At 34.8% G+C, this 24,930-nt stretch overlaps 1 protein-coding gene across 22 annotated transcripts in view; it reads left to right on the forward strand.

The window, feature by feature from the left end:
* PCM1 (pericentriolar material 1) overlaps window positions 1-24,930 on the forward strand; it is an 80,821-nt gene that overhangs the window by 44,347 nt on the left and 11,544 nt on the right. For 12 of the 22 annotated variants that reach the window (XM_031691438.2, XM_031691435.2, XM_031691437.2 and 9 more), the window contains 9 exons: window positions 467-825; window positions 6,420-6,584; window positions 8,853-8,909; window positions 11,275-11,447; window positions 11,797-11,928; window positions 16,121-16,241; window positions 17,726-17,905; window positions 18,125-18,261; window positions 23,287-23,421. In XM_031691438.2, the coding sequence (XP_031547298.1) occupies window positions 467-825; window positions 6,420-6,584; window positions 8,853-8,909; window positions 11,275-11,447; window positions 11,797-11,928; window positions 16,121-16,241; window positions 17,726-17,905; window positions 18,125-18,261; window positions 23,287-23,421 (1,459 nt within the window). The remainder of the gene's footprint in view (window positions 1-466; window positions 826-6,419; window positions 6,585-8,852; window positions 8,910-11,274; window positions 11,448-11,796; window positions 11,929-16,120; window positions 16,242-17,725; window positions 17,906-18,124; window positions 18,262-23,286; window positions 23,422-24,930) is intronic. The other 10 variants (XM_072950405.1, XM_072950406.1, XM_072950414.1 and 7 more) reach the window with 4 other exon arrangements.

Here is a 24,930-nt window from a genome sequence, read left to right on the forward strand (position 1 = left end):
AGAAATAAATTACTAGTTGCATGGCCAATTGTTTTCAACAAATTCTGGTTATATTTGAACTGCTTTAGGTGACACAGATCCATGTATGTTCCCAAACTCTACTACGGTTCCTTCTCTGCTGTTCCTATAAGTTTTTTGTGTTTTTTCCTTGTATGTCCCATCCTCCCTTGATTCCCTTCTACTTCTACTTTTATCCCTCATGAATGTTTGATCTTTGGTTAGGAACTTCCACTAGTGAAAATAGTTTGGTGAGAGTGGTCCAGAATTAAAGTTTAAAGTACTTTAGTACATTAGCCTATATAATATTACATGTTTAATGCATGTTTTGTGGGAATATTTTTGTAGCCTGTTGATACTTTTATTTAGTTGAATCTACTCGTAGACAATAAATTAAGCATATCTGGGGTTTTCAGTAGACTTAGAAATCTACCATTGTAATATATGAAACCTTATTTTCATTGGTAAGGAATCAAAAACAGCCCGAAGAGGAGGTGGAGAACAGTAGGACACCGTGGTTATATGACCAAGAAGGTGAAGTAGAAAAACCATTTGTTAAGACTGGATTTACAGTGTCTGTAGAGAAAACAACAAATAGTAATCACAAAAATCAATTAGATACCAGCAGGAGAAGACGCCAGTTTGATGAAGAGTCATTAGAAAGCTTTAGCAGTATGCCTGATCCAGTAGATCCAACAACAGTAACTAAAACATTCAAGACAAGAAAAGCATCTGCACAGGCCAGCCTGGCATCTAAAGATAAAACTCCCAAAGCAAAGAGTAAGAAGAGGCATTCTACTCAGCTGAAAAGCAGAGTTAAAAATATTGGTAAGTATTGAAATTTGTTGAATATTGATCAGCATAAATGTTGATAACCTTACTCTCACATGTTGACATATTTAATTTCAGTGTGGCTAGATGCGTAGATACTTTTCTAGGCCTACTTGAACAGAGTCATTTTTAGTTACCGTTGAAAAATTTTTTAAATAAAATTTTTCAAATAGGGCTTAATGTAGATGTTTTAAAATATGGCATTTATTCTTTTTGTCCTTAAAACTTGTATTTCTTATATATATGGTTCCTGTGAGCTCAGAAGTTTTGCTGTTCTCTTATTTAATATTAATGCAACACTTTTTTCATAACTTGTGGCTGGATCTTTGATGGATTCATTTTAAAAAGTGGTCCTCTAACTGCATTGCAATCTTTGAATAGCATACAGATGAAACCACTTTTTTAAAGTTTGCTCTTAGTCCTTCAGGAACTCAACCTTAGTTAATATGGTAGAATATTAACCTATATTTTATTGAATCTTGCCATTGAGTATCATATCAAAGTTCTTTTTATAGTATTAACTGCATGTCGCTTTTTAAAAAATAGTTTTTTTTAAATGATTCTTGAACTTACTGAAGTCTAACAATAGGTTAAAAATATTTTGTTGGCTAAAATCTAGAATATTATAGCTAAAGGAGGCTCCTTCAGGTTTGCAGGAGATACTTTTTTGTCTGTGGCCTTGAAAGATTGTTCTGCGTTCAAGGAGATGGTATTTGCTTAAGAACAAAATATTCTAGACATGTAATCAGAAAAGTGAATAATCACTGCACTAGGCTAATTCCTTTTCTTGGAAGCTCAACAACACATGTAAGTACAGTAAAGCTCCTGGGAAACTGCAGTAAAAATATCCACTTGTAAACTTCTATGGTGTTCATCTCAACCAATTTTGGGTAATGGAACCCTTGAAAACTCTGATGAAAACTATAGATGTAAAAAAGAACACATGCCTTTTTTTTTTTTTAAAGTGCTTCATGTATCCTAAAGTCCTTGGCCTCCTACCCCTACTCCCATGTGGAGAATCTGATTTGGTGGTTAAACAAGCACATTTGAACAGGGGTAACAGTTTTTCAGCTTATACATTATCATCTTTGAGATAATTTTTCAGTTATGTAGATTTGGGAGGATCTCATTTACTTAGTAGATTATCAACGATCTGAAACCATTCATATGAATGAAATACAACTACTGTGCCTTCTTAGTGATCACTCTTGATGCCACTAGAGAACATTTAAATAGATAATGACCATTTTGAAAGAGGCCTTTTGGGTAACTCATTGAACTTTTTATTCCCTATTACCAGACCCCACAAAAATGCTTTTTGTCATATGAATAAATGAAGAAAAACTAACATTTGTTATCCCAGCATTCTCTTAGTAAGCTAGTTAATTTGAGTATGCTAGGGCAATGCTTCTTAAACTTTAATGTTTTATACAGATTTCTTTGGGAATCTTGTGTAAAGTCAGATTCTGATTCAATCAGTCTGAAGAGGGACCTGACAGTCTGCGTTTTTGACAAGCTCCCAAGTGTTGCTGATCATTACTGACAGTGTAGTCTGTGGACCACACTGTGAGCAGCGGGGTCTCAGAAGACTCTTTGCTAACATGTGGCTGTGTCTATCTGAGCCTAGAGATTCTGTTGTATTTGCGGTTTTGAAGCCCCTTTATTCTGAAGAATTATGGTCCCAGATACACACTTCAGCTTTTTTAAAGTCAGGGCAAAGATTGACATTGTAATCTATTTGTTCTCTTCCCTCATATTTAAGTATAAAAATACCTGCCTAAAACACGCATTCACATCTGTTCAAGAGGCATTCAAGACCATCTGTCAGTGAGAGCCCTGCTTAAGGTGCACACACAAAAATGAAAGGCCTGAAAGCAGAACCCAACCAGTATATGCAGACTTAGACTAATACGTAGCAAAATCAGATTAGCTAAATCCTCGCTATTCAAGATGTGACCCATGGCAGGCTGCACGGCATTATCTGGGAGCTTACGGAGATGCAGATTCTTGGGTCCCACTTTATACCAACTGAATCAGAATGCGTTGTTTTTCATTGTGCATGCTAGTGAGATTCCAGATGTTTTAGTATGAATATATGTACATTAAAGTCTGGGAAATGCTGAGCTAGACTGCTAATTTATGTTACTTTTGTTCTCTTTATAGGATAGGAGTAGCTGTGATTTCTTAGAAAAAAAGAGTATTTACTCTGCCTTGAAGGAAGTAGGAATGGAGGTCAATAGAAGATTGGAAAGCATTCCAAATTGTAGTAACAGTAAGAAAAGTAGTACAGAATCAGGATGAAGCAAGAAGAGATGAGAGAGCTGGGGAAGGAAATAGGATATAACAAATAGACCAGCACAGTGAGATTTAAGTTGCTGTCCTGAGAGAGATCATACAGTCAGTTATACTGTCCTGAATTTACTAGACTGAACTGTTCATTATCTGTTTTTTGAGCATGTTGACAGTCATTCAGAAGTGGCATGCTAAATCTTCATTTAACTTTGCTTCCCATGATAGTAATGTACCAGTGATGGTACACTTTAGAAGGTCTTTGTATGCAAAGTAGGATTTTTCAAGTTATGTAATAATCATCTTTTAAACTTCAGTTCAAATTCGGGCTTTATGAGTTGAGCATGATTTCTTGCCTTGTTGGGCGTTTCAGTTGTCAGACCATAACTTGGCTATACTCTGCCAGGCCCCCTCTCTCTTTAGAGGAGTAGGAGCATATAGTCTAGATGGTCCTTGTTCTTTCCTTGGAAAGTTGGGTAGGACTGTTAATGTACTAACTTCTGGGTTCTACCCAGCTCTGAATCTTTTCATTTCTTCCCTCCTCCACTCTTACTGCTCACTAATGAAGACTGAGATAAAATGAATGTCAAACCTTGGGCAAGTCAAGGCCTGACAGATGTGACCAGTAAAGAAACAGCCTTTTTTAGATTCAGGCTTACAAAGGCAGAGAAAGGAAGAGTAGCCAAAGGTGCTAGCTCCATGTGTCCCGTGTTCTACTCACCGTAAGGGCGGCACTGAAACAGAACAGACCAGATGACAGTTGCAGCCTGAGTGGCGGGACACCCTATAGCTGAGAAGCCAGTGCTGTGTTACAGCTAAGCCACTGTGCAGAATGGAGATTTACCATTGGGGTGAGGCAGAAAGGTCTCATATTTCATCAGAGCCTGGGAGGAGATGAGAAATTCTCTCATGACTGCCTTCCAGGGGAGGTGGGAAGCCCCTGGGTTTCATGTTCCAGGAGGCTCATAAGGCCTTCTGCCAAGACTTTGATTCAGTTATGGTTCAGTCCTTGCCTGTGTGGCCTGTGTGGATACATGGAAAGTCTCCAGGGTACTATGGCTGGGCCATTTCCCTACAGTGGAGACACAACTAGACTTTCTTCTAGTGATGTCAGCCACTTGTGCTGAGGAAAACAGAATGGGGGCACGGGAAGGAATGATGGAGTGAGGTGACTCCTGTACAGTAATGAACATCATCTATTGTTGATGTTGTTAGACCAGCTGGCCTCACCAGTGTTACTCTGAAGTGTTATTAATGTCTATTAAATTGCCTTCTCTCCCTGGAGGATTACTAGTAAAGTGCCTAAAAGAGAAACAGAGGTAAAATTGAGAGGGAAACGATTAGAGGCTTAAGGACAAATCTCAGAGATTGTTTATAACGTAAACAAGTAAAAGAAAGTGAAATAACATCCATCCATGGACAAAAAAGGACTACAACTCAAGAATCCTGTTCTCAGACAAGAGATTCTTCACTTGTCAAGATGAAAAGCTTTTGGTGTAGGTTACCTAAAGAAAACTGTAGAAACAACATAGGAGTTAGTTTAGAGACCTTTGTATAGGGGAAGGTGAAAAGGAGAGGTAGCAAACAATTCCGTAAAGAAAGCAGTGATTCAGTCTCAGTTATTAATATATATTTAAAAGTAAAACATTAGCAATTTTGCCAATATATCAAAAAAGAATGTTAGACTGTTGTCAATAGGGTTTATTAGAGAAATGTAATAGTGATTTAATATCAGGAAATCTTCAACATGATTTATGATATCAAGTACATTAGGACAGAAATCACATAATTACAGCAGTAGATTCGACAAAATTTTAAGTCATTCTTAATAAAAATATACCTGGAAGAAGAAAGCAGTTATTTAAATATAATAAAGACTATTAGCTAATGTCAATCACAGGCACCATTGTAAAATACTCCAAAGCTAGTTCTGTCAAAATTAGGACGTAAACAGGGATTCCCTGTCTACCACCAACATTAGGTAGCATTGTTCGGAAAGTATTATGATAAGCAATTAAATAATTGGAATAAATACTTGAAAGGAAAGGAAACAAATTTTGTTATTTTTTTTAAGAGAGTCCAAGAGACACAGGAAAATAGCTATCTAGCTAAGCTGTTAACTAAGTAGAGTAGTTACTGTTTAGTAACTGAGTTAGCTATTTAAATAAAGTGGTTATGAAATAAGTGTGCAGATGTTTTTCTTTACCATAGTAATACCCATTAGAAATGGAATTGCGGGCAAGTGGAATATTCTTTTCATAGTAGTATCCAAAGCTTTTGGGGCATAAAAATCCTTAGGAATAAATTTAACAAGAAGTACTAGATCCATAAAAAATTTTTGAAGAACACGAAACAAGACTGAACAAATACAAAAACCATGTTTTTAAATGAGAATGTATAAAATTACTAAATACCAGTTCTCTTTAAATTAATAAATACTTTTAACATTATTACATTTTGAATCCCTATGGATTATTTTTGAAATTGGAGGAAAAATTCTCAAAGCTTATAATGGAAAGACAAGTGTCCAAGAATAGCCAAGAAAAGAAGCTAGGTAGGACTTGCCTTACCAGATGTTTAAACACACTGTAAAATTTATGTGGCTAAAAGAGTGAAAATGGCATTGGAATAGATAAGTTAAAAAATGGGATGCCTAGAAATAACGCCTAATAAATATGGAGATGTAATATATTGACAAAGGTTGTATTTTAATTCAGTGGAAAAGGGTAGGTATTATCAACTTTCCATGTGAAACAAAATACAGTTGAGTTCCTACATTGTGCTTTACACCAAAAAGTAAATGTAGAAAAATTAATAAGAAAACAGAGAAAATTTAGTAGAATATACACATAACCTATGGGTGGGTATGACTTTTTAAACCGTATTACACAAAAAGTATATGAAAGCAGACATTTGATTATTTAATACCCCTTACTCTCTGTCTGTTATGAACATAACGATTAGATGTGATTCTTATATTTCCTAATACTGAAGAATTGTTAACTTGGAGTCTAATAGAGAATCAGGTTATAGAAGGCCTACCACATATATAATTTGAGTTGGGATGTGTTTATTGAGATGAATATCAAAGGACAGTGAAGTGTGAGAATTTATTACTGTTACCTCCAAAGGTATTGCAAGATTATTTCCAAGACACATTATTTACTGTTTGATTTCTGTTTATACCAGGCCTTCAGAACATTCTAAATTGAGTTATCTCTATTATTTCACTGTGGAAGTCAATTTCCCTTTCAGTTTGAGTTAGTTGCAGCTGATAACAGTTGTTACTTTTCTTACTCAAGGGTATGAAAGTGCCAGTATGTCTAGCACATGTGAACCTTGCAAAAGTAGGAACAGACATTCAGCCCAGACTGAAGAGCCTGTTAAAGCAAAAGTGTTCAGCAGAAAGAATCATGAACAGCTGGAAAAAGTAATAAAATACAATAGGTCTACAGAAATATCTTCAGGTATGTTCTTTGGTTTGTTTTCATTTAAGGACTTCATCTTAGATTTGAAAAGCTGTATTAAAACAAGTTTTAAAATTGATCTTTTACATTTCTCTATCATCTGTAAGGTTTTATAGTAGAGATTACAGTACACAATTCTTGATGTCAAGAAGTACAAGTTAGAAATTTTTTTTTGGTTGTACTGCTCTCCTTTGACACATTTTGACAAAATTCTGAACAAAGTATAGTTGACATTAATTTGATACTCCTAATTTGAAATTCTGAAAATCTTACCTGAATAAGAATTTGATACAAAATCATGTCATTCCCCTTCTTAAAACCTCTGGCCTTCACCATGCCTGCAGGAGAAAGTCCAGGTGCCTTAATGTAACATATCTGGCTAGCAGAGATTTAGTTCCTTCCTGCCTCTCCAGATACATTCTCACTACCCTCTGCCTTGAACTTGACTCTCAGTGGCACCCAACTGAAGTTTTCCCGTATCCCTTGTGTTGTTTCTCCCCTCAGCATCTGTCTTTTCTGCCTCAAGTCCTTTTTCGCTCTTTGTAAGACGTTTTCGCTGCTGGACTCTTAAATAAAATCTTAATTCTGCAACTCTGGAATTGCATCCAAATTCTAGCTGGGCTGAGACAGCATTTCTCCTTTTTGTTTTCTGGTATAGCCTGTGTAAACCTCTTTTATTTCCTGTTTCGCATTAAATAGTGTTTACCTGTTTAAGTGTGTGTCACCTTTTTGAGTCCCTTAGTAGCAGATAACATCTTTTCATATTTATATATTGAATGTTAACACGGGACCTGACACATGGTAGGCACTTAGTGAATGTTTATTGAGTGAATGGAGTCATATGTATTTGTCACTTGTTTTAGTTTAAGTAAATACTGGCTTTCCTGGTTTATAAAGAATAAGTATATCTCAAAGAAATATGGAGAGGGAGGCAATAAATACAGACTCAGTTTTCAGCTGTCAATAAGACCTCTGATGAAAATGATTATAGCAGCTACGGTTTGTATTATGCTGTACTGTTTTCAAATTAAACAAATACCTCATTTGAACCTCATAATCCTGTTAATTGGTTTTATTTTCATTTTGCAGATGAGGAAACATGGTCAGAGGGGGTACCTGTTTTTTCCCAGTTCTTATAAAGGGCCAGTAGTATAAACTAGTGCAGTTTTTCTGGAAAGCTTCAAAAATCATGCCCTTGACCCAGTAATTTTATTGGTATGCATCCATCCTAAGGAAACAAAAGTAGTAAAAATAAATTGGGGTTTAGTATTGACTGAACAGCATGAGTCCAACTATGTTTAAACAAAAATCTGGATGAAAAAAGACTGGAAGAAAATTTATCAAAATATTAATAGTGGTTTTATCATCTTTGAACTCCTCTATATTTTCTAAAACTTATGAGTATTTATTACTTTTGTAATCAGAAAAGAAACATCACATTTTATTCATATTTTGAAATGATTTCCTCAGGCTCATATTGCTTGAAAATGGTAGATCTCAAATTTCAGTCCTGGTCTCCTGTTAAGTCCAGCATCCTTCAGTCAAATACATCATTTCTATTGTCCTGACCCGAGCATTTTTTCAGAATTTTTAATTTCTTTAACTTTATCAAATAGTGATATCTTCAAACAGTAAACAGTGGGGTGGAGGTTGGGGAAGGGCATTAAGTTGACAGCTTAATAAATTGGATATCAGTTATCTAAATAATTGATGGCGGGTCAACAGTACTTCAGACTTTATTACTGTCACTTAGAAAAATATAACCATCAAATTTTGGTGAACTGAAAAATGTTTGAATAATATAAAAATACCTTTATGTGTATTTACATATTCACTTTCTAAAAAGACTCAATTTTGGTTTTAACCATTTCCCTGAAGTTCTTCATAGCATGTAATAGTGGTTTTTCTTAAACGATCATTGGATTGTAACGTATATGGCTGCTAGTACTGAACTCTGCAGTCCTCTTCTCCCTCGGGAATTGTAGGAGGTTCACCTTGTTGTGTGTGCTTCTAAGAGTGAATGGTGGGAGTTGATTGTAATTATCATCAGTCACATCAGTACAACTTTATAGCAAACCTTTTGATATTTTCCCTGATGAGATTATTTTTAAACAGAATAAACCATATCTTGTGATAACATTTCAGTTCAGGCAAATGATTTTTAAAAATTTGCTTATTTCTTTTTCATTCATTTATTCATATTATAGACCCTGTCTTTACTATTCATACACATTTTATGTTCATCCTTATGTCTGCCCTTTCCTACAGCACATGCTAGGAGAATACTACAGCAGTCTAACAGAAATGCATGCAATGAAGCGCCAGGTAACAATCTGCTTAGTTTTGGTGTACACCTTTTGTTAATTTTTTCCATTGGTCCTAAAATCCTTAGTTTTATTGTTCTGGGTTTTTTTTTTTTTTAGATTTAGCTTAGTATATATATGTAATTTGACTTATAAAAGTGAAAGAATTCATACTCATAAATTCTGAAACTTTTCGTTTATAATTCTTGGTTGGTAAAATTGGCTGCTTTTCTTGTTTTCATTTTCCATTAGTAGATGTAACGTAACCAACACATTCATATAGGTAGTAGAAAAAACCTTTCTATAATTTGGCATTTTATTTGAAGTTATTTATTTTGTGTTCTTTAAATGATACAGAGCATTAATATTTTTATAAAACAAAAATAGTTATTTTTATTCCTAGCTCTGATTTATAGTGTTAAATATTATGTATGACTTCGATTGTAGTTGCTTGTTTTTTCCTTTGCCAGTCAACATTTATGAAAAAGTAAACCAATGAACAAAAAACAATTGTGACATGCAAAGATCATGATAAAGATCATGGAAAATTACAAAGGTTGCAGAATGCTATTTTAGTTTTAAAACTGTATTTTTGTTAGATATGGTTCTGTGTGATTTAGAGATGTAAATACTCTTTAATGCCTCCTGTGGTGTACATGAGCGAAAAAGAGAAGCCTGTTATGGGCCTTTAGGATAATTTAAAGAAAAAAAACAAGGACTTCACACAAAGCTAAATATATCAGTGGCACTTCCTTAAGAAAAGAACTGTGAATGTAGGGTGAAAACAAGATAGAATCAGAGAAATCTGACTGATTCAAGGACTGCTTACCTAAACTACTACATTTTAGTATAGGAGGAGAAACTGGCAAAAACTTTCTGCTTCTCTATTGTAGGTGGGAGGGATGAGGCATATGCTTGGCATAATTCATTATTTGGGAATAATTTAATCTTTGATACATAATTTAGAGTGATAATTTTATCATATACAGAGGTATGAAAGATGTCATTAAATATTGCTTTGTTCTTAACATTTTTGGAATAAACAACTTTCTAAAACAACTGATCAAACATACTACATCCTACAGTACAGTATATAAATTGGGAAATTTGCATGGTGTCATATCTTCTTATCTGGATTTTTTCCCTACAAATAGAGACTTCCTACAGAAATAGTTTTGGTTCCTGCTTATAATAAGTATTTTTGTAGTAATGTATCACATTGAGACATTTTAAAACTACTTAAGAGAATTTTAGTGCATCTCTTCATTTTATACTCATATCTGAGTCAAGATATGCATATTTATTATCATTATTTTATAGTTGTAGAAATTGAGAGATGAAGATACTGATTTACTTAGTAAAATAGTAGAAAATTATTTCATTAGACCACATTTGCTTTGCATTTTTAAATTTTTCTTGCAAAAAGTGAATTAAGTCTTAATATCTTTGCTTATATATTTGAAAGCACACTATATTGAAACACTCAACATTTCAAATTCTCTTTTTGAGAAACATGTCACTGATTTCTGTGGAACTTGAATATTTAACTATTTGTGGTTCTACTGTTGCTCTAGAAGGTTTATAGAATTTGATCATTAGAAGAGCACTTGGAGATTTTTTTTTCTCAGAGAACTCAAAATGGGTACAGTTCCTAATTTGTACCTTTGAAAATAAAGGTATGACTGACTGTATACCTCTTACGGGTGATAATTCTTTGTTACCAACAAATATATGTAGCAAGGTTGTTGCTAAATAACAGAGTGATGCCTACATTCTGTGAAACTGAAAACTTCATTTGGTCACTGTCTGCTCCAGCTTATACTGAGTATGTCAGTAAGACACTATAGTAAAACTGAATTATTATATTACAGTTACAAATTCAATTTTTCATCAGTACAGCATCATAGCAGAGATTCAAGAATTAGTGGACCTAACTAGATAAAACTTAAAATAGTAGCTTTCCTTGGCAGCATTTAGTTTGTTCTCAATATTAACAAAACAAACTAATTTCCTTTCCTGTAACAAAATTCATATTAGCAAAAAAAGGCACTTAGCTCATTTCATTTAAGTACTAAAAGATTTCCATTGATTATTCCTAAGAAATATGTAAAAATTTTCAGATTTTTTTATTGCAAAATAAGTTTGGTCTAAGTTGCTAAGGAATATTATTTATACATTTAAATATTTCTCATGTAGTATATATCTTGATATTTTTAAGATTATTTTTATCTTGGTAATTATAAGATTCTTTTTCTACTTTACAAACCCTAAAATAGAATTAAGTGTATTCTGAGTTTAAAGTAATTTAAAGTTGAGAGTAATGATACAAGCTAATAGAAACAGGAACATATTTCAACATTAACTTCCTGATCTTTTATATCTTCCAGAAACGGGGAGTGATTTTTCCATGTTTGAAGCTTTGCGTGATACTATTTATTCTGAAGTAGCTACGCTGATTTCTCAAAATGAGTCTCGTCCACATTTTCTTATTGAGCTCTTCCATGAGCTTCAGCTACTTAATACGGACTACTTGAGACAGAGGGCTTTATATGCATTGCAGGTATCTGGTACCTAACTTTCTTGTTCGTGCTCTGTCTGATACTGCCATTCTTCACAGTTATATCTGGTTACTTTCTTTGACTGAAGCATGTCCTCGTTCCATAAATATTTTGATCTGCTTTCTACGTGCTTTCATGCCACTTTATTTAAATCTTCTTACACAGCTTAAGTAGCTTTCAGATAGTCTTTTTCTGAGCAGTTTTTCAGTGTTTTGTCTTTAATGTTATTTCTTCTTCACAGTTAAGCTGTGAGGTGAAAAGTATTGCATTTGTTCTTCTATCTGCTTTTGTTTTTAACTTCGTGTTTAAACAAGTGTTTTTCATAAATATCTATCTTATTTCCTTATTTAGGACATAGTATCCAGACATATTTCTGAGAACCATGAAAAAGAAGGGGAAAATGGAAAGTCGGTGAATTCTGGAACTTGGATAGCATCCAACTCAGAACTTACTCCCAGTGAAAGCCTTGCTACAACTGACGATGTAAGCTGATATGATTAATGAAGTGTAGACGTAATTTCAGTAGGCAGCAAGCAAAAGTTAAGTAGGTTGTTTTAAACTGTGAGTATACCTAATATATATGGTTTTTAGCTTTTTTAAAAAGCTAGGTGTAATGTATTACTTTACTTGAGGTGAGGTATAAAAATAGGGCAGCAGCACCAAAAGTTATATATAAAATGGTCGTAAGGTCTAAAATAGCCATAGTTAGATCTCCTTTGCCCAACATAGGAGTTGACTCGTATGGCAATTCAGTAAAATTTGTTGTATTCATTTAAGATACTGAGTAAACCAGATATCAGTTAGATCACAAGAGCCCTTTGAGTAAATAAATACCAAGTAAATCATGTCTTTGGGTTAGAAGAGAAGCCTAGACAAAGGAAAGCCGGGAAGAAAATGTAATTTAATGTATTAAAATTGATGAAGAAAATTTTGAATAAAGTGAAAAAGACTTGGACATGGAAAATAGTGGTAAGGAAAGTGTGTATTTTCAATAGACTGTGTCCTCCAAATGATGCCTACCTCGCACATAGGAGTTTGAATGACGATGACTAACTGCTAGGATACTGAGGTAATAATGTGCTGGGTACTTGGAAATCAGCTTTGTAAAGGTTCAGATCCTTATTCTGTTGTAAAAGATTATATGTGGTCCTGGGATAGCAAGAACATTCTTATACCAGTTTCAGCACCTGGATATCTATGGATAGGAGTGCCGTAATTGATTAGCAAATATCTGCCATAGATGGGGAGTTGGAAGCGTACTACTGTGTTTCTGCCCATTGTTCATACAATAATAATATACATTTTTCTGAAAAGATAGCTTTCTCAAAAGACCATCTTCTTTGTATATAGTAATTTCCTTACAACTGTTAAGTTTTTCTGAATTTTTGCTCTGGTTTTACTCGTGTTTAAAACAGTACTTTCCCAAGTTATCTTTTCTGCTTAAAACCTTTCTTCACTAGGCTCCAACTCCTGTATTACTATGAATGTAAACCAGTGTCCAAAAACTACATAATTTTGGTTTCTTGATATCAAATATAAATGAATGTAACTAATTGCCACTTGGGATTAATTGTTATTATAACTAATTGAAAATTGTGTTCTCTTTTTTGTGGGAAATGAAAAGTGGTCCAGCCATATACACAAAAAATAGGAGATACTAGGTTATATTAAATTTTATTAGGCATTGAAATAACTTACTGGGAGAGCATGAAGAGTGTCTTTTCTTAGAAATCTTCTTTAGTAATTTTATTTCCTTAAGTCCAGTGCCTTTCTTTTTATCCAAAGTTCATATAAGCAGCATTGCTTCTAGGATTTGAGTACATTGGTTTGGACCATCAACAGCAGATTTTGAAAATTGAGCTACAATGTATGATAAAGTTAACCTGACAAGGTTTAAAAGTTGAATAAAATTTAAAGATACAATAGTACTTAATAAGTAGGTGTCTTAGCTCTGCCTGGTACAACAAAATACTGTAGACTAGACGACTTAAACAACAGACGTCCATTTCTCATGGTCCTGGAGGCTGGGAAGTCCAAGATCATTGTGCCAGCAGTTTTAGTTCTTGGTGCAGGCCCTCTTCCTGGCTTGCAGATGGCCACTTTCTCCCTGTATCCTCACGTGGCAGTGATAGGAGGCTCAGGTGTCTCTTCCTCTTACAAGGGCCAGAATGGGGACTCCACCCTCAAGACCCCATCTAAATCTGACTATCTCACAAAGGCCCTACCTCCTAATATTATCACAATTAATATTATTAAAACTTCAACATGTAAATTTGGGAGGGGAGATGCAAAAATTCAGTCCATAACTGTAGGAATCTGGCATAAATATTAATACTTAGTATTACTTTTACTTTTTAAAATTTAATTTAAAAATTTTAATGGAGGTATTGGGGATTGAACCAAGGACTTTGTGCATGCTAAGCATGTGCTCTACCACTGAACTATACCTCATCCCCAGTATTACTTTTGAATAACTAAATGAGTTCTTTAATTTTTTTCATCAAACTTAAATTTACCATTAATGTCAACATTTTCCATTTATTAATTAATGTCACTTAATCATTAGCAGCGGCACAGCATCCAGTGTTCATACTCACAGATCTAGAGCAGTGCTGTCCAGTAGAACTTTCTAGTGATGGAACTGTCTTATAATCTGCATTGTCTAATTTAGTACCCATTCACCACATATGGCTGTTGAGCACTTGAAATATGGCTAGTGGGATGGAGGAAGTAAATTTTTAATTTTATTTGCTTTAAATAGCCATATGGCTAGTGGTTACCAAATTGGATGGATATAGTCTTATTCTTCATGTTTCTAGGCCAGGGTCCTTTGAGTTCCATTAATGCAGCGTTTACACATACCTTTTAGAGCATGTGAAAGAACCTTCATGCCATGAAAGAGAGAATTAAAGTAGACATCTAGGGATTATAAGTCAGGGAGGATGAGCAACTGAGGTTTCAGAAGAGGAAGAAACAATTTGAATCTTCTACTCCAGGTGCTATAAAATGACAAAGGCATATCTACTTTCAAGTCTGACTTGAAGGAGCAATAAAATGGTTCCACTTCCTAAAACATGTTCCCTAATGCCTGAATTTCCTTTAACCAGGGGCATACCTTTCATTTCATAATTTAGGAGAGAACTTTAACAGATCAGTAGCTAGGAGAAAGAACACAATTGTGAAATGAGTTACAATCAAAATACAATTGAGACCCCTCCTAATCACAGTATACACAAAAATTAATTTGAAATTACTTACAGTCCTGAAAAAGCTTAAACTAAAAAACTAACAGAAAACTAAATCTTCATGATTTGGACATAAGCAAAGATTTCATAGGACATAGCACTACGTATGAAAGATAAAAAAAATCGATAAGTTGGACTTCATAAAAATAAAACTCTTCTGCTTTTCAAAGGTACCATTAGGAGAAAATAATCTCAGTACATGTATCTGGCGCATGACTATGAAAGATAAATCCCAACTATATAAAAAACTTCTACAACTCAATTATAAGACAAACAACTTAATAAAAAGTGGATAAGAGATTTGAACATGTGCTTCACAAAAGAAGATGTATAAATGTACAGTGTGCAAATTAAAACGACATGAAATATGACCTCACACCCACTAGAAAGGCTGAAATTAAAAGACTGACAGTAAGAAGTACTGGTGTGAATTTGGAGCATTGGAACTCTCACGCTGCCTGTGGGATTGTAAAATTGTTTAACCATTTTGGAAAGCAGTTTGGTGGTTTCTTATAAAGTTAAGCATAAATTTGGCATGTGACCCAGCAATTTCTCTTCTAAGTATTCATCCAAGAGAAATGAAAACATGTCCACAAATAATTGTATAGTAATGTTCATAGCATCATTAGTCATGATAGCTACAAACTGGAACATTAACAGATAAATGGATAAACAGACTTGGTATATCCATACAATGGAATACTATTCAGCCATTAAAAATAACGAACTTCTGAAACACACAACATGGTGGATTAATTTTAGAAACATGCTGAGCAAAAGAAGCCAGATGTTGAAGAGCACATATTGAATGGTTCTACTTATATGAAGTTCTAGAGCCAGCAAAACTAATCTGTGGTGATAGAAATCATGAGTGGGGTGCAGTGGAGATTGACTGTAGAGGATACAAAGGCACTCTAGGCTGATGGAAATGGTCTTTATCTTTAGGAAAGGTGGTGATGGTGGTGTGTATGTTTTTCAAAACTCATCAAACTGTACACTCAGTGGGTGCATTGTTGTATATAAATAATATTTCAATAAAGTTGACTTAAAAATATGAATAATGCTGTCGTGTTTTTCTTCTGGTATGAGACAACCAAATATAGTAAGGTACTAGGCAATCTTATAGTTTGGAGATAGGAGAATTTCCCTGAGGGTGTAGAAGTAATGTTAACTTCTCCAAGTTAAAATTTAATTAGTAGATGGCTCTGTGTATTTTCATGTACATAATGACAAGTGTTCTGCGAGGGTACTTAGTACTTTAATGTTGTCTGTGACTCTGTATTCAACCTTTTATAACTTTGGTTATATCTCAATTTTAAGTGCATAGTTTTATTCAAATACTTAGTTTCTATGTTAAATTTTTAATATTAATCATAAAAATTTTTAAAGAAATGTTAGTAATTTTATTTGTTTTTTAAACTATAACTTAGGAAACTTTTGAGAAGAACTTTGAGAGAGAAACGCATAAAATAAGTGAGCAAAATGATGCTGATAATGCTAGCGTCATGTCTGTATCTTCAAATTTTGAGCCTTTTGCGACAGATGATCTAGGTAAGCAGAATGTTTTAAAATCTTAGAACATGACATTTTAATACAGCCTTTAAATTGCATTGATACAGAAACAAAAGTCTAGAAGGTAAGATGTGGTGGAAGAACATAGACCTAAAAGTCTATCCATCCATCAGTCTAAATTCTAGAATCTCTTGACTTTTAGCTCTTTGACCTCAGGCAAGTCATTGAACCTTTCTGACTCTCTGCATATACTAAGGAAATGGGGGTTTACTTACCTTGCTTGTTGTGTTCTTGTGAAAAACATACAGAACTCTCTAGCATGCATAATAGGAGTTCAGAGAATGTTAATTCCTTTCCCTTAAGGGAAAGGTCATCCTTTAAGATCTTCCAGTTAATCAGCAGGAAAAATTCAGAGGTAGCAATGCCTCATCCAATCACATTTTCAATAACAATGTTAATAATTTGAAGTAAGAACTGAAATTTCTTAGCGTATACAATCTTTGTGAGAAACCCAGGTGACTCTAAGGCATGGTCGCCAATAGTAAAACAAAAGCTTAGAGTGTTGAGTAGGTGCAAGGGAGAGAAAATACCCAAGTCCTAAATTTGGAAGGGAGATTAGAGAAGAGAAAGATGTCTATGTACCTGATTCATTTTCCAGGCTGTAGCATTTCAAAATATACTTGAAGATTCACTCATTCAGATCTCTGAGGCACTTAGTTGATAGAATAATCTAATGTCCCATAATTCTAGTGTTTATGTGATAACAAAATTTAGATGATTTCAAAGAGTTTTTCTACTACAAAGAAAAAGGCCAAGCCCTGCTCTATCATTGGGTATCTAGCTTTTAGCAAGCAGTAAGTCTTCCTTATGCCTTATCTTAATTACAGAGGATTTGAAGCCCTAGCTCCCTCCTGTCAGGTCTGTACTGAGCTCATCCCACTATAGACAGAAAAATCACTCTGTGGCCAGGCCTACCCCCCTTAATTGTCCCCACTTTCTGAGTTGCCAAGTGATTTTGAGTCCTACCTGTTTAGTTTCATTAATTGATGGCTTTCTCACAATCCTTACCCCTACGTTTGAAGTAGACAGAAGAGAATTGGGAAATGTTATTCTTAGGTCTTTTCCTTACTTTAATTACTTGTGTTAGGTTGAATTGTTTGCACCAGAATTTGCACGACGTTTTGGAATTAATTTTTGTCGTACTGTTTAAGGGAAGCAACATGATGTAGTGAAATAAATACGGACTTCAGAGTGTAAGAGATCTGGGTTCAAATCCCTAATTCTACATTTAAGTGGCTGTGGAAACCATAGGCAGTTACTTAAGCTCTCTGAAAATGAGGGTACTATCATCTACTTTATAGTGTTATTTTAAGGACTAAATAAATGTGATAATGTATGCTAAGTAACCAACTAGTACAATGTCAGGAACTTGTTAAGCTAGTTTTTCTTCCCTATGTTCAGACATATCTTTACTAATACATTTTACGGACTACATGAAAAAATTTTACTTTCATATCTTCTAGAAATATTTGTTCCATATACAGGTAACACTGTGATTCACTTAGATCAAGCATTAGCCAGAATGAGAGAATATGAGCGTATGAAGACTGAGGCTGAAGGTAACACAAATATCAGATGTACCTGCAGGATTACTGAGGATGAAGATGGTGCTGCTGCTACAACTACGGTTAATAATTTAGAAGGTGTGTTCTGGAATTGTGAAAAATTAAGAGCCCCACTTGATCTATAATGACTTTGTTTGCCTTCTTTTGATTACTAGGGGTACTAGAGCTTCATAGATGTTCCTTTGTGTTATTTTAACATAAAACCATCGGAATTTAATATTCTTTAAAATTTTGCATAAATACATACAATGTCATAGACGTTAGTTTGCTAATACAGCATTTCCATTTTTAAATTAGAAACTCCTAATCCTGAAAATCATAGTTCACAACAACCTGTAAGTGAAGTTTCTACCATCCCTTGTCCCAGAATTGATACTCAGCAGCTGGACCGGCAGATTAAAGCAATTATGAAAGAAGTCATTCCTTTTTTGAAGGTAAGCAGTAACTTCTAAAAATAAATAAACATTCTGTGTTTTGTTCTTCTTAATTCAGACAAAAGACTCCATTGTACTAAATTCAGGAAATACAGGTAAACAAAAGAAAAAACTAAAAATCTCCCATAATTTTGTCACCCAGTGATAGTCCCTATCGACGTTTTGTGAACCTTTCTGTGATATCTCGTCCATATATAAGTGCATTCTGCTTTTATATCTTATACCATATACATCTTTCTAGATCACTGTTTTTCTATTGCGTATTTTTTAGTGCTGACACCATTTATTATTCATTCAAAAATATTTGTAGAATACTTACATTATGCCAGGCTTTGTGGACATGGTAGTAAACAAGTCAAGGCCTTTGCTCTCATGCAACTTGAGTGCTAGGATGAGAATATGGACCCCTAAAAAAGTGAATTTAAAACATGTAAGTAAATGTGTATCAGGTATATATGTGCTATGCAGAGAGTTAAAGTATGATGATGTGATGATGTCTCTCTGACAGGATAGTCAGGGAAGGCTTCTCGAAGAGGGAACATTTAAGCAGAGATGTGAATAAAGAGCCAGGTTAAGCTGAGATCATCCAGACAGAAAGGTCTTAAGGTAGAAGCTAGCTTGGCATGTTGAAGGAACTGGAGGAAGGACCTGTGGTGGCTATAGGAAATTTGTGTGAGAAAATGTTAGAGGAGGAGGAAGGGCCAGTTCTGTAAATCATCATAAGCATGATTAGGAGTTTGGATTTTATTGAACATTCGAAGGGAAACTCCTAGAGGATTTTAAGTAAGACACAAAATCTGATTTGTTTGTGGAAAGTTAAGCATAGGAGTCAGAAATAACAGTGAGATCAAGTGAGAAATGATAATGGCTTAGATAAGGGTCTGGGGCTAGAGAAAGGGAGAAGTAGGCAGTTGGGATATATGTGGGAAATCAGCAGGTCCTAGTGGTAGAAGATGGGTCACCTAAAACATGGCACTGGGTAAGAGAAGGGGACCTAAAGCTGGGGCCCAGGACCCAGTGAGCAACACCTGGTTTCCAACAACATTTGGAAGATGTGCAAAAGAGGAAGAGCTAGGGGTGACTAGGCAGGACTGCAGTAGTGAGCCCTGTGGATTGCTACTGTGACAGCGGAGTATTGGTAGACTAGAACTGCCTGTTTATTATTTTATCAGTTCTTGTTGTTAAACATTTATGTTTATTCTGGTTGCTTTTTTACTGTTATGAACAATACTTACATGATTTAGATAAATTTAGATATCCAATTTTTCTTTCCTTAGAAATAATTCTTAGACATAGAATTTCTAGCTTTGAGGGTATGAATATTTTTAAGACTTTTGAGACATACTAAATTGTCCCTCAGAAAGGTTAACGATTTCTATTGCTGCCAACAGTGGGAGTATGAGGCTAGTAAGTAGTATTGTTTCTTTTGTTTAATAACAGTGAAAAGGGGAGAGAAAGAAGTGTGCAAGACAGGACTTTTTTCTGAGATGGTACTCTTACATTTTAATTTAAAGTGGAAATTTTCAAAATTAGAAGTGAAGACAATCTTTTCACTCAGATATGGGAAACTGCAAGACATGTTGTCAAGGAGTTCATCTCTTACATCCTTGTACTTGCCAGTGTGTAAGTCATTGACAGTAGAAAGTTGTTTCCATGCTCTTGTATTCCTCCCCTTAGTGGAGGTAATTGCTTTCTTTGGAATATTTTGAGAGAAGAGAGATCTTTGAAAAGGCAGTTACAGAAGCTGCTTCCTCGTAAGAGACATTACAGCTAAGAGGAGAAAAGATCATCTGTCTGTGCCCAGATTATTCCATGTAAAAAACTGAGTGACGTAACCTTTTCCTGGGCAACTGCAGCAGCTCCAGAATGGACCCTCTGCTTCCTCTTCTACTCTTTCAACTCTCCTGCTAGTGTTACTAGCACTTGCTGATACTTCTGCCTGGCATGCTCTTCCTTCACATGCCGGCATGGCTTTTCCCTTGAATCCTTCAAGTCTTTAGTTAACTGTGTCCTCTTTGGTGAGCAGATCTCCTCCAACTCCTTACCTACTTTTCTTAATCTCGATAGTGCTTGTCACCTATGACTTATTTAATCTTTGCTTATTTCTTTATTTTTTTAAGTGTTAAGTTCCATGAAGTAATGGGAGATTTACATCAGAGATGTTAATCTGTTGTGGTCACTGTCTTACCAGTGCCAAGAATAGTACCTGCATATAGTAGGCAGTCAGTAAATACTTACTGAATAATGAATTAGTAAGTGAATGGCTCCACCAAACCTCGACTATCGTTTTCAGACTGATCAAATATAGTTTGAAGTATAGTTTGAAAACAGCTGGCCTGTAGGATGCAGATCAGATTCAGCATCACTCATAAAACTTTTTACAACCTGGTCCCAGCCTCATAACTGTTCCTTCTGACATACCTTGTATTAGACTTGACAGTTTTCAAAAAAGCACATTGCCCATGCTTCTTCCTCTGCTTAGAATGCCCTTTCACCCTTTCTCTGTCAGGCTTATCCTTCAGGACCCAGCTGAAATGTGTTTGCATGTATTTGCAGGTAGAATTTCTCCTTCTCTTTACTCCTCCTGGGGTACTTGGTACATGTCTTTATTAAAGCACTTACGACAAAGTGTCACAACTGTTTGCATGTGCCTTCCTGTTAGAATAATGTCTTTCTCAATCTCTTAGTACTTTCATCCAAGAAAGACTTCAGAGACTGGATAAAGGGGATTTGAGGAGATAAGACAAATATATCAGTTTCATCAATTATTCTATGAATTTATCTCCTGTTGCAAAATATGTATTTATCCCCTTAAATATTTGCATACCTATAAATTATAAGAATATATGTATATGTTCTTATGGATAGATAGGTGGATATTTATTTGAGTCTGAAACCATTCCCTCAAGTGAATTGACTTAAACTTTTAGGTTATCTTAGGTATAGATAACAAACCATTGCCTTTTTTCTTTTACATTTTTGTTATATCATAATGCAATAAATACTTTTAAAACATGTCTTTTTTGGTTAAATTAGATATATTGGTAGTGATATTTATTTGCTATATACAATTACTTTCTAAGGGTTAAAGATATCTAAATATTTAGCTTTATGTGTGGGGAATGTAATCATCTCAGAAAATGTTATTGCATTTACAATTTTGTGTCTGACTTAAATAATATCCTTTCATAAGGATTCCCTTATTAAATTTAGTGTTTCAACCAATTTCTGAGGCCAACAAAATGAGTAGAACTAATGATCTGATTTTAACTTTTATTATTTCTTGTTTCACTTCAAGTCTTGACTTTCTGGGTGGGATTATAGAACATCTTTGTTATGTCAGCATTGTACTCAGTCACCTGAGCTAGACTTCTTAACTGTCTTACCCTCTTATCACCAGTGAGTCAAAAATTGATTTTTCCTCCTAAGTGCAGTCAGTTTTATTTCCTTCTCTCCAATAGCATAAGCTTAATTCCCATCTTTGAAGTTGAGAGACCTCACCACTGCATCTGTATCCTTTCCCAGCTTCATCCTCACTGCTCTCTGTCCGTATACACTCACTTCACATTCCTCCACATTTTCCATACCTGCCATTTTCTTTTCACATATCAGCCCTTTCTACAAGTAGTCATCCTTGAAAATATAAAATCCCTTCACTCTTTTCTGCCTGGCTGAAGTACCTTTTCTTCAAAGATATTTCTTGTTACCTCTAATATGCTGCCACAGCTCCTCAGGGCATCTAGCGTGTGCTTCCTTTATGATGCTTATTTGTTCAGCAAGTGCTGAGTGTCTTCTCTGAGCTAGCCACTGTGCTAGGTGGTATTGAATAAGGAACAGTCCCTGCTTTTTAAAAGTATCATCTATTAGTGGGGAGGGTATAGCTCAGGGGTAGAGTGCCTGCTTAGCATGCACGAGGTTCTGGGTTCAATCCCCAGCACCTCCGTTAAAAAAATAAAGAAGTAAACCTAATTGCAATCCCCCCCCAAAAAAAAACAAGAAAAAAATTAGTTTAAAAAAAAGAAAAATTTTTTTAAAGTATCATCTACTGGACATTGCATAGCTTGTAGTGATTGATGTATGCATGTATCTGACTTCACTAGTATTTGATTCCTTGAAGATAAGGGAATATTGTCTTCTGTTTTAATTGTCTGTTTTGGCACATGAAGTTTTTAAAAATGAGCTTAGATTTAAGAGATCTTAGATATCATCTAGTTTGCTCACCTTGTTTTACACATTTGTAAAGAAGGAAGAAAAACCTCACAAATTAACCGGAGTCAAAGTTAGAGAACCTGCCCAAATGAGTTAAGCGGCAGGAAGGGGAACGGAGCCTTGACATTACTTGATATGGATGTTTTATGGACTCACCTGAGAACGTTACCCGTGGTTTAGATTATTATGTATCTTGCGTATGCTTCTGAAAGAAGATGAAGGAGATGAAGAGAGTTGCCCAGAGTGGCTTGTTAAGACTTAAGTTAGGACGGAGGTTCTCAACGGGGCATGATTTTGACCCTAAAAACATTTTGTAATTTTTAGATACATTTTTAGTTGTCAGGACTTGGGAGAGTGGAGGATGCCATGGCATCTAGTGGGTAGAGGCCAGAGTGCTGCTGAACGAAGGATGTCAGCAGTGTCAAGGCTGAGAACAGTTAAAAGGTAAGATAGAGGAAATTGGGTGGAAAGTGAGTATGGTTGCAGGAGTAGATGAAATGAACTGAGCTGCAAATCGGAATACAGGCAATATGGAAACCGTGGCAGGAGTAGTGCTCCCCAAAGTACAGAAGGGAAGCGATGAAAAGTGTTGAATCAGCTGGTTTCTTTTACTGGCTGTTATCTGCTATGGTGAATCAAAATTTGCAAAACTTTCAACGTGTGTAGAGGAGGAGTTTGGCTGTTCTTATGAATGAAATTTCTAAACGTGTCTTGACAGCTGAGAAGCATTTATGCAAGAAAAATAAAATCTCATGTGGATTAATATTTTTTAAACAATAGGTAAGGTATTTTCTAACCGACTAGCATTCTTCTCAGGAGCACATGGATGAAGTATGTTCTTCTCAACTTCTAACCTCAGTAAGACGCATGGTTTTGACCCTTACCCAGCAAAACGATGAAAGCAAAGAGTTTGTAAAGTTCTTTCATAAACAACTTGGAAGTATATTACAGGTAAGAATTTCTTCTTGTATGACTTACCAGTACATACTATATGTTTAGGATTTTTGTTGTTATTTTCTGGCATTACATAATTTATTCAAGTAGATATGCATTCTAACATCCATTTGGGCTGACATTTTAATACTTTTTAAAAGGTTATTCCTTTAGTTAGTTAAAAAAGTTATATTAAGGCACATGTCTTCATTTAACTTGATCATCTGTCTCTAAGGCCTGTCCCAAATCTAATAAAATTTTGTTTTGACTTTTCTCCTAACCAATAATTACACTTCAGGTTTGAAATGTTTAGGAACTATTCCATGATGTTGTCTAAAACAATTTTTTTTGCCACTCTGGGAAATTTTAGAAACCAGAAACTAGCTATTGATTGGAGAGACTTCTTAAGCTATAACAGTAATTCTAAATTATGTTACAGTAGTAGTAGTTTGCAGCTAGGGGCAATTTGCCTCCCAGGAGACATTTAGCATTGTCTGCAGACATTTTGTTTGTCACAGCAGACAAGGAAGGACTGGTACTAGCATCTTTGGAATGCTAATAGTGCCAAGGATGAGAACCCCTCTGTTAAGTAAGGATACCTTAATTGTTCCATGTAAATATCTTGAGAAATTTACCTGTATGTTTTCCCATTGATATAGTTCAGTGATGTGTATTGTTGTTCCAAACTAGAAAATGTTTTTCTTTTTAATTTTACTATAGAATTTTCCTTTAAACTTTTCCTTGCTTCATATTCCTCTGTTTAAATTGGTTTTAGAGACAGTATTATCACTTTGTCGATTTTTTTAAGACTCTAGTCTTGATGCACATTTCCATCACTATAATTTTTCATTCTATTTTTAATAAAACTTAAGTATAAATTGTCCGGGCTGTCTTTAATCCAGTTGTACTAACACAGTTCATAAGGAATATAAGACATCTGCAGTTGTTATGCATTGTTTTAAAATGTTCAGGATAATTTTTAGATAAGTATATTTTTATAAATTTAACTAGCTAACTTATTCCTACAGAAAGAAGTAATTCCATTTTAGAATCAGGTTCAAAGAGAAACTATAATTTAAATATTTTTGTTAATCAAGATGCATGTAGTCCTTTCTCCATTTGGCCTACTGTTGTCATAATTGTGGGCAGATTCCAAATATTGATTTGAAAATAAGGGTTTTTTCCCTAAGTCTAAGAAAACCTGACTGCTTTTCTTTCATCCTATTTCTGACTTTTTTCACAAGGAGACCAACGTGAACAATAAAAATTAGTTTACGTTAAACCTTGCCCAGGGTATTGAAACTTTTTCATGAGGTAGAGCTTATATTACTATCTTCTACTTTTTTCTCCTAGAAAACCTGTTCAGTGAGGTTTTTTTTCCACAAGGTGCTCAGTGTTTGTACTTCTTTCTGTGATTGTACTAGACAAGGTAGTTTTTTGGGAAAGAGGAAGCACCGGCCATCATAGTAGTCTGCCTCCTCTCTTAATAGCACAGTCCATGTTTTTAGAAGGAAAGGAAAATTAGAG

This window comes from Vicugna pacos, chromosome 26 (assembly GCF_048564905.1).
Source record: "Vicugna pacos chromosome 26, VicPac4, whole genome shotgun sequence".
NCBI classification, from domain to species: Eukaryota; Metazoa; Chordata; class Mammalia; order Artiodactyla; family Camelidae; genus Vicugna; species Vicugna pacos.